Raw genomic sequence first — 11,186 nt, forward strand, 5'->3', positions numbered from 1 at the left:
CCCCCACGCCACGCTACTGTCAACAATATCAACATATTCATGCCTTCACTGGAATGATGATGCAACACCTCTGAATAATATGAAACCAAAGGAGGAGCTTCTTCATTAGTTTGCTCTCTTATTACTAAGAGAGGTCAGAGGAGAATAAAGTGGTGCAAGCTGACAGAAAGGTGGCAGTAACTTAAATGCTAAAGTTGAAGGGCATACAGCAGATGGAGAACACACAGGTTTTACTCCTGGCTCACAGAAACTGGAGAGAAGATTTCAAAAACAGCGCGTGTTCTGACAAATCTCCATGTCAGCTGCTGGTCAGAATTTGGCGTGAATAACAGGAAGCCATGGATCCATCCTGCATTGAGTCAATGGTTCAGGCTGGTGGTGCAATGCTCTCTGGGATATTTTGTAGGCACATGGTGGGCCCTTACACACCAACTGAACACTGTTTGAATACCAGCAGTATAAGCAGTCATATCCCAGAGTAGACGTTGTCTCAATTTTTTTGTAATATACCCATTGACTATGTAAGAAAATGAATTGTTCCAAGCATTATGTAATTAATCTACAATATCTAACCATACTTTTTAACCAAATCCGCTTATTTGATCTTTTAATATCCAATCAAACTGTGCTTTTACAAAAGGACAATCAGCTCCGGATCATTTTGATCATATTTATGTGAAATCAAGTTCTCATTCATAACACTCCGTTCGATGTCTCACTATGGGATGCGCCTCAACGCGTATGCAAACAGAAGCATCAATCCCATTACGCCAATCAAACGTCAGGGAATCCACCCACACTTTAAGTAGCTTGCGCTACGACGCAGCGTCATTCAAACACCTCTTCTCGCTTCAGAGCACATCTCGAATGTCTATGCCGAAGATGAAGTCTATGACGCTATCGTGTAGAGCTACGTTCTTGCGTAATGCGGAAGTGGGCGTGGTTAAATCTAAACTGGGTTGGAAAAACGATAGACGCAACCGGGCTAGCTTAACGGTCCACAGACTGAACCCAAAGCTAACATTCGGTCGACGGGCGCTTGCCGGTTACTTTTTTGCTTTGCAAGAAGACTGAACAATATTAACACACCAGTTAATATTGTAATCTACCTTGCTGTTTCTTTCTGTCGAAATAACGGTAAGGTTTGATTACAATATTAACACACCAGTTAATATTGTAATCTACCTTGCTGTTTCTTTCTGTCGAAATAACGGTAAGGTTTGATTTTTTTCTTCAAGCTAGTAACATACCTGTAGTTTTTTCTTTCCTCCACACCGACACCACGGTAAAGAGGACGTTCTCTTTTCTCTCTCACATCAGAGGAGATAGAGATAAAAAAAAAAGGTATTAACACACCAGTTAATATTCTTTTAAGAATAAAATCTACACCGTCGCCTTTTTTCCTTTCGGACTAACGGCAAGGTTGGATTTTTTTTCTCAGTAACGTACCTGTTACTAACGCGTCCACTCCACGCCGACACCCCGGCGAACGAAGATGGACCCTTCTCTCCCTCACACCAGAGGAGTCAGGGACTCGGAGGCTCGGCTATGCGGCTGCAGGTTTAAGATTTCAGGCACAGACTCACACCAGGTCTGCTCGTCCTGCCTCGGGCTGGAACACGCCCGGGAGGCTATCGATAACCCCGGCTCGTGCGGGCATTGTAACCGCTTCACCATTAAGAGCCTCCGCCGACGGTTAGCACGCCAAGCTAGCTTGTCGGGACGGGACCCCCCTCATGTCCGCTGATTCGCCGGCCGGCAATCAAGACATGGTGGCGTCCACCGCAGAGATTGAGCCCCGCGCTGTGTCAGACAGCCGCTGAACCGGAGCCCCACGCCGTGTCAGGCTGGGACCCGGTGTCGGCAAGAGCCGCGAGAGCGGAGCCCGCGCTGTGTCAAGCTGGGGCTCTCAACTGGACCTCAACATGGTTCCACCCGCGGAGGATGTCCTGGATTTGGACTATATGGAGGACGAAGAGGATACCTCTGAGTTCCTCCTGTCTGACTCGGATGAGGATGACATCTTCGTTTCATCGGCTCAGGCTGCAAAGCCGGGAGCGATGTCCGCTCCCCCGGGCGAGAGCACACCAGCTTCGCCCGTCCTAAGTATGGACTTGCAGGCCGGTGTGTCAACACGCTGCGTCCAGGCTGGACATCCCGTTGAGGCGCATCCCATAGTGAGAAATCTCACTTCATGTTACTCTGAGAACTGGGGTTACGTAAGTAACCTATAGTTCTTATTGAAACATTGATCATAGATTACATTATACTGCATATAATATGTGATACACTGTGTTTTCACTGCATTTTATTTTATGTTTTCCTATTAAACATTTTTTGTCAGTTGTTTATATTGTCACCTTTAAGATTCTTGAAATCACAAAAGTATAATATTTTATTTCGAACAATGTTGAATTTGTAACAGAAATGTGTTTATTTTTCATTGATAATATTATTATCACTTTCATACTTTACAATAAAATTGAAAAACAAATATTTCTGGAGTGTCTCCTTCCTGCTCTTAGATAATGTTATAAAAGAAGAACACATGTCACCATCTTTTGGAAATCTATATATTCATTCTTAAACTGTAATGATGATGCATCACCTCTGATTAATGTGAAACCAAAGTAGGAGCTTCTTCATTAGTTTCCTCTTTTATTGAACAACTTCTCCTTCACTGTGAAACTCACCACATGAAGTGACAGTCGTTGTTCAGGGTAAGTTGCTTAATATTTACTTTAATTGCTTTCCATATTTAATGGTGCTGTTCTAACTATATAATTGTTTTCCATATTGTTATGTTTTTTCTAGGAATTACTTTTTAAAACTTAATTTCACTTAGGGTCATCTTCTCACTTATAATTACACTTTGCAAATCTTTGTTTTCTGCTTATCTTTCCCAGAATACAATGTACAATGGCATTCAACAACTCCACAGTGAACTGTCAGGGTTGAGAGAGGCAAGCAGGACCCAAATGCAGATTAACAGAAAAAATACCTTTATTTCAAGGCTTCAAGACAGAAAACAGAACTCTTCCCCGAGAACAACGTCCAACAACAACAAGGAATTCACAAAGACTAACAGAAAACACAGAACCTAAATACACACAGGACTAATCAAACAAACAAGAGGCAGGTGAGGAGGGAGGAGAAAACACAGGGGCACCAGGTGAACACAATCGGGTAATCAGGGAGGGAAAACAGACAGAAAGCAACAGGAAGGAACGGGGGGTGAACACTTTACCAAATAAAACAGGAAACCAAAGACAGAAAAAGACAAGACAAAACCCAACACAGACAGATCGTGACAGTACCCCCCCTCAAGGGACGGATCCCAGACGTCCCAAAAAAGGTCCAGCAGGGTGGGTGGAGGGGGACCGGAGGAGGGACACAAAACTAAGGCCAACAGGGTGGGTGGAGGGGGTCCGGAGGATGGGCCCGGGCCGACAGCCCAGGGGCACAGCGGAGGACCCGGAAGGGGTCTCGGGCGGACGGCCCGGGGGCAAGGCAGAGATCAAGAACGGGGTCTCGGGCGGACGGCCCGGGGGCAAGGCAAAGTTCAAAAAGGGGATCTCGGGCGGATGGCCCGGGGCAAGGCAGAGTCGAAGGTGAGGCGAAGTTCAAAGCAGGCGAACTCAGGTGGCAGAGCATGAGGGCGAAGGCAGCGGCAGGAAGAGTCAGAGGGTCGGGCCCGAGGGCGAAGGCAGCGGCAGTAAGAGTCAGGGGGCTGGGCCCGAGGGCGAGGACCGCGGCTCTCAGGGGGCCGGGCTCGAGGGCGAAGACCGCGGCTCTCAGGAGGCCGGGCTCGAGGGCGAAGACCGCGGCTCTCAGGGGGCCGTGCTTGAAGACGAAGACCAGACAGCTCCGGAGGCCGGGCAGGAAAGCGCTGACGGGACAGCTCCGGAGGCCGGGCAGGACCCGGTGTCGGCCGGACAGGAACCGGAGCCGGTGGGACAGGCTTCGGCAGGATCCCCCACGGAAGAGGACCAGGAGTTGGCAGGACCCCCGGCGAGGACAGGTGACGGCGGGACCTCCAACGGAACAAGACATGGGATTGGCAGGACCCCCGGCAGAAAGGTCGGCGGAGGGACCCCCAACGGGACAGGACACAGGGTTGGCAGGACCCCCCGGCAGGAGAGTAGTCGGCGGGACCCCCCAACGGGACAGGACATGGAGCTGGCAGGAACCCCAGCGGAACCTCCAACGGCACAGGACATAGGGTTGGCAGGACCCCCGGCAGAAGAGTCGTCGGCGGGACCCCCAACGGGACAGGACACAGGGTTGGCAGGACCCCCGGCAGAAGAGTCGTCGGCGGGACCCCAACGGGACAGGACACAGGGTTGGCAGGACCCCCGGCAGGAGAGTAGTTGGCGGGACCCCCCAACGGGACAGGACATAGAGTTGGCAGGACCCCCAGCGGAACCTTCAACGGACTAGGACAATGGGTAGGGACTTGAGACGTGACTCGAGAGGGGACTTGAGAGGAGACTCGAGAGGAGACTCGAGAGGGGAACCAAGGGGGAACTAGAGAGGGGACTCGAGAGGGGACTCGAGAGGGGACTCGAGAGGAGACTAGAAAGGGAACTCGAGAGGTGACTTGAGAGGAAACTCGAGAGGGAATTTGAGAAGAAATTGGAGAATGTTGAAAAGCTGAACGCAGGTGGCGAAAAACAAATCTCCAGGTTCACTTTGAAATCTATAAAGAGAGACTTGGCCTTTATAATTTGGAATTGAAAAACGCACGACAATCGTTCTTCTCTGACATCATTACCAAAAACAAAAACAACGCACGTGCCTTGTTTGCTACCGTCGACAGACTAACTAACCCCCCAGTGTCAGTAGCCTCTGAATTTCTATCCACCAGGGCGTGCAATGATTTTGCCTCCTTCTTCACTGACAAAATTCAGAAAATCAGACAAGCAGTCAGTGCCTCTGCATCAGGAACAGCAAATGTGTTGTCCCTATCTCCACTTAACATCAATTCAGACATCATGACACAATTCCATCAGATTAATGATAAAAACCTAGAGGACATTATTCAACTTCTGAAATCCTCCTCTTGCTGCCTTGATATTATTCCAACAGGATTTTTCAAAGATGTTTTGCCTTGCATGGCCTCAGATCTACTTCATATAGTAAACAAATCTCTTCACTCAGGTATTTTTCCACAGGCCCTGAAAACTGCAGTCATTAAACCGCTCTTAAAAAAGAATAATCTAGATGCTTCAGTAATGAACAATTACAGGCCCATATCAAACCTGCCATTTCTAGGTAAAATCATTGAAAAAGTTGTTTTTCAACAGTTGAGTAATTTCTTGCATTTAAATAACTGTTTTGATGTGTTCCAGTCAGGCTTTCGTCCAAACCACAGCACTGAGACTGCTCTTGTAAAGGTCTTTAATGACATCCACTTAAACACAGACAGTGGCAGAACTTCAGTGTTAGTATTATTAGATCTCAGTGCTGCGTTTGACACTGTTGACCACAGCATATTACTAGACCGACTGGAAAACTGGGTGGGACTTTCGGAAACAGTTCTGAATTGGTTTGAATCCTACTTAAAGGACAGAAACAACTTTGTTTCTATAGGTAAATACACATCTGAGTTGACAAATATGACATGTGGGGTTCCTCAAGGCTCCATCTTGGGGCCTCTTCTCTTTAACATCTACATGCTACCACTGGCTCAGATAATGAAGAACAACAAAATAAGTTACCATAGCTATGCAGATGACACACACATTTACGTAACAATTTCACCAGGAGACTATGCTCCAATTCAAACACTGAGTAAGTGCATTGAACAAATCAATGACTGGATGTGTCAGAACTTTCTCCAATTAAACAAAGATAAAACTGAGGTAATGGTTTTTGGAGCCAAGGCAGAACGTATAAAAGTTAGCGCTGAGCTTCAGTCTGCAATGTTCAAAACAACAGATAAAGCCAGAAATCTAGGTGTAGTCATGGACTCTGACCTGAGTTTCAACAGTCACATTAAAACAGTTACTAAATCAGCCTACTATCACCTAAAGAATATATCTAGGATTAAAAGACTAATGTCACAGCAGGATTTGGAAAAACTTGTCCATGCTTCTATCTTCAGTAGACTCGACTACTGCAATGGTGTCTTCACGGGTCTCACTAAAAAATCTATTAGAAAGCTGCAGCTAATTCAGAACGCTGCTGCTCGAGTCCTCACTAACACTAAGAAAGTGGATCACATCACTCCTGTTCTGAAGTCTTTACACTGGCTTCCTGTCTGTCAAAGAATAGATTTCAAAATACTGCTGCTGGTTTATAAAGCACTGAATGGTTCAAATACAATTTCTGACCTCCTGCTAAATTATGAACCATCCAGATCTCTCAGGTCTTCAGGGACTGGTCAGCTTTCTGTCCCCAGAGTCAGAACTAAACATGGTAAAGCAGCGTTCAGTTATTATGCTCCAAATATCTGGAACAAACTCCCAGAAACCTGCCGGTCCGCTACAACTCTGACTACTTTTAAATCCAGGCTGAAGACTTTTCTTTTCGTCGCTGCTTTTAATTGAACTATTCATATCTTAGACTGCACTGTAACTTTTATCCATGTACTTTTTTTCTTTTAATGTTTAATTGACTGCACTGTAACTTTTATCCATGTATTTTTTCTTTTAATGTTTATTTTATTAGCTTTTCTTTTTAATGACTGATTTTAAATGCCATTTTCTTAATCTCTTTCATTTTTTGTAAAGCACTTTGAATTGCCTTGTGTTGAAAAGTGCTATATAAATAAACTTGCCTTGCCTTGCCTTGCCTTGGAGAGGGGACTCGAGAGGGAACTGGAGATGGGACTAGAGAAGTGACTCGAGGTGGGACTAGGGAATTGACTAGAGGAGGGACTTGAGTAGGGACTAAAGATGGGACTAGAGGAGGGACTAGAGAAGGGACTCGGGAAGGGACCAGAGGTGGGACTAGAGAGGGGACTAGAGAGGGAACTGGAGGGGTGACTTGAGAGATGACTCGGTTCGCCAACAGAACACAGGGGGCTGGAGTCGGCCGGAATGCCGACAGGACACGGGGAGCTGGCGTCGGCCGGTACGCCGACAGGACACGGGGAGCTGGCGTCGGCCGGAGACGAGGGGCTGGAGTCGAAACCATGGCTGCTGGGGCCAGGACTGAAGCTGGAACCATGGCTGCTGGGGCCAGAACTGGGGCTGGAACCATGGCTGCTGGGGCCAGAACTGGAGCCGGAACCATGGCTGCTGGGGCCAGAACTGGGGCTGGAACCATGGCTGTTGGGGCCGGAACCATGGCTGCTGGGGCCGGAACCATGGCCGCTGGGGCCAGAACTGGGTCTGGAATCATGGCTGCTGGGGCTGGGACCAGGGCCGGAACCATGGCTGCTGGGGCCAGAACTGGGGCTGGAACCATGGCTGCTGGGGCTGGAACCATGGCTGCTGGGGCCGGAACCATGACCGCTGGGGCCAGAACTGGGTCTGGAACCATGGCTGCTGGGGCCGGGACCAGGGCCGGAACCATGGCCGCTTGGGCCGGGACCATGGATCTTTGGGCTCGGGCTGCTAACCTGGCCTTGCGACTCCTTCCTTTAGGAGCCATTTGGAGGCTCCGTGGACCTCCAAAGGCCAGACGAGTTCCAGAGAACGACTCCTGGACAGGAGTACTGGGGCAGAAGCCAGGGTTGACTCCAAACGGACCACACCGATGCGTGTGGTGTCATAACCGGAATTGGAAGGCAGGGAGCTAGCATGCCCGGGCATGCTAGCTCCCTGCCTTCCAATTCAGGCAGGCTAGCAGGCAGGGGATAACACACCATGAGGAAATCCAAAATTCCGCCCGGTAAGAATTTAACCAAGCCTGGTTTCTCCATTGTAATCTGGCATGCTTCTGCCAGAGCAGCCTCTCGCTGCTGAACCCTGGACGCTCCCATCCATCGATCAGAGCAGTTAATCAAAGAAAAGGAAAACTCCAATATCTCCTGCTCAAAAGGATCTGCTGGGCCCATATCCGGTGAATTCCTTCTGTGAGGGTTGAGAGAGGCAAGCAGGACCCAAATGTAGATTAACAGAAAAAATACCTTTATTTCAAGGCTTCAAGACAGAAAACAGAACTCTTCCCCGAGAACAACGTCCAACAACAACAAGGAATTCACAAAGACTAACAGAAAACACAGAACCTAAATACACACAGGACTAATCAAACAAACAAGAGGCAGGTGAGGAGGGAGGAGAAAACACAGGGGCACCAGGTGAACACAATCGGGTAATCAGGGAGGGAAAACAGACAGAAAGCAACAGGCAGGAACGGGGGGTGAACACTTTGGCCCCGTCTCAAGTCGGTTAAATGAAATCCTTGCTTCCCTCACTTGCGTCGTTTCCCTGCCTCTAGTCCCTCCCTCTAGGGAAGCATGGAGGGACGCAAGGAAACCACGAGAAACAGGGAAATTAGTTTTAAGAGCAATGGGACGTCCTTTCCTCCGGAGCGTCACGTGAAGCGACATCCGTTTGTGATGACGCTGCACAGCTGATCGTCTGACAGCAGCTCTGTCCCCGTTATTTCCACACACACCCCCGCCACACATTTACTGACACAAACATTTGTATCATCTGTTGCAGACCCCAATAAATAAAATAAAATAAAATAAGAACTCATTCTCAAAAAAGATAAACGCCATTCTTAAAATGTATAAACGAACAATAGTTTGAGTGCACAATAGAAATAAAAGAAGAGAGAAGAAAAAGAGATATGTTATCTATCAAAACACAGTTAGATTAACATTCATTGGATTGCACACTTTGTTTGTATATTAACAAATTAACATTTTAAATAGCACTTAATGACTGACTGAATGGAAATGACAATAAATGAAAATGTAAAACGAAAAAAAGCGATCATGAAAATGTTTCCAACAAATGAATAAAATTATTTTTGACCACTTTGTATCAAGCACAAGTACGGTCACGAGCAAAAATAGGACTCAAGAGCACAACCAGGCAATAAGGTCTTTAGTCAAGCGTTTAATCCAAAAGGTAAAAATAAAACAGGCAATGATCAAAAAATGTACTGACTTGAAGTAACGAAAAACAACCAACTAAGTTGGCGGAAAACTACTAGAGAAGCAACAAAAAAACAACCAACTAGGTTGGTACAAATGCTAAGCAGCTAGAACAATAGCTTACGTCAGAAGAGAAACATGGAGCACCTTCTGCTATACAGACAAGACGAACTGGCACTGACCAAGGAAACAGCACAGACTAAATACACAGGTGAAGAGTGATCATTAGGGACAGCTGAGGCTCATTGAGACCAGGCAGGTGATTAACAGGGAGCGAAAATACACAGGTGAGGAAGTGAGGCGATCAGCCAGGGCCAGGATGTGACACTTTGTTGTTCAGATATATCACATATTTGTAACTAAATGATACATGAATTGAAACAAAACACAGTATAAACTGAGGAGTGACTCTCGTGAGTTTCATTTATTTTCTTCACTTCCGCTGGGGCACTGCTCTCATGTCAAAAAGCATGAGAGCAGTGCATGCACTGCATCGTCCAATCAGTGAGCGATACATAGTAAGGGGGCGGGGCGAGTATCTGAGGATTTAATCGGAGGATGGTCTGGTGGTTCCTCGATTATCGCTCCTCCATTATCGCTCCTCGATCCTCGGTCCTCCTGCAGAAATAAGAGCCATGGGACGATACTCAAGATGGCGCAGACAAATCAACTTCCGGTGAGACCGAGGAGCGAGGAAATGAAAATAGTCGACCTGAGACAGGGCCTTTACCAAATAAAACAGGAAACCAAAGACAGAAAAAGACAAGACAAAACCCAACACAGACAGATCGTGACATGAACAGAGGTAAAAACTACTGCTTTGAAGTCTTTGAGTTGCTGCTTGACTTGGAAACCTTTGAAATCTCCTCATACATTTTGATCTTCATCCTCAGTATCATAGGAAACTGCCTTCTCTTATGTCCTCTTTCTCTATGAGAACTTAAAACACTTCACAAATCTATTTGTCCTGAACCTTGCCTGCTCCGATTTGATGATCACAGTCACACTTTCATTCTGGGCCGTCTCTCGGCTGCAGGACTGGGTCTTTGGTCATTTTGCCTGCACATTTGTGACAGTGACAAATATTGTTGGTTTGTACAGTAGCTCATTCTACTGACTGCCATGACTGTAGACCGTTTCATAACTGTGGTGCTGCACAACATGCCAAGAAACAAAGTAAGGAGGCAGAGGTTTGCAGCATTGAGCTGTGCAGCTGCATGGATCATCAGCATTTATTTGTCTGTATATGCTGCTACCAAAGTCACGGTGGAAGACTGGGGTGGTCGTTCCATGTGTACGAAGATCTTAAAAGACGAAATCGGATATAAACTTGCAGTGTCTCTGCTCTTCGTCTTCCTGTTATCCATAATTTGTTTCTGCTATTCTGCCATCCTCAAGACAGTGTTGCAGGCTTCAAACAGAAGAAAGCACAGGACGGTAGTGGTGGTGTTATGTATAGTTGCTGCCTTCATCATCTGCTGGGTACCTTACATGATTGTGGATATAATCAGGTCCCTCAACAAACGTAAAAGCTGTTTTGCAAGGCAACGCCTGCATATTGCCTTTAGTGTTTGTCGTGTACTTGCTTATTCTCACTGCTGTATGAACCCTATTCTGTATATGCTCTCAGAAAAGTGGCGAAAGCATCTTTTGGATCTTTTTAGCTGCAAGAAAGTCAGGAGGGTGAGAGACAGGAAGAGAACCACTGGCTCTTGTGTTAAGCAGAAAGTAGCTTTTATATAACAATGCTCTGCTGTTGTGTCAGAACCATTGCAGACATTCATTGCTGCAATGAAAACATCAGTAAAAGCTTATAGTCATTTCATATTTGTATTGAATTAGTTACACCTATCTTTTAGGAGATTAGGGGTCGATTTTTATGATTCTCTGTAAACGTAGGATAACCATTTACATTTTAAACAGCAGTTTACTCTTTCTCAGTATTTCTTTAAAACAGGCTCTGGATATCGGACATCAAATGCAAGTTGTTAATATTTGTATTCCGATTTTCATATTTCGGCTTTATTTTATCAGTTTTAGGTAGCTACTAAGAAGTAGTTACATGAGTTAGTGGAAAACACTGTTTTCTGGGCTGTTTCAAAGTTTTCAATTAATCATTTTCAAATGAGGG

The 11,186-nt window shown here is 46.4% G+C and overlaps 1 protein-coding gene across 1 annotated transcript; it reads left to right on the forward strand.

Annotated features, from left to right (window-relative positions):
* Positions 1 to 9,850: 9,850 nt before the first annotated feature.
* On the forward strand, positions 9,851 to 10,798 carry LOC117557898 (chemokine XC receptor 1-like). The gene is given in 3 exon segments (XM_034233897.1): positions 9,851 to 9,975; positions 9,977 to 10,158; positions 10,161 to 10,798. Coding segments are annotated over 3 exon segments (945 nt in total).
* Positions 10,799 to 11,186: the final 388 nt, after the last annotated feature.

The sequence above is a fragment of the Gymnodraco acuticeps genome, unplaced genomic scaffold (assembly GCF_902827175.1).
Source record: "Gymnodraco acuticeps unplaced genomic scaffold, fGymAcu1.1, whole genome shotgun sequence".
Lineage (NCBI taxonomy): Eukaryota > Metazoa > Chordata > Actinopteri > Perciformes > Bathydraconidae > Gymnodraco > Gymnodraco acuticeps.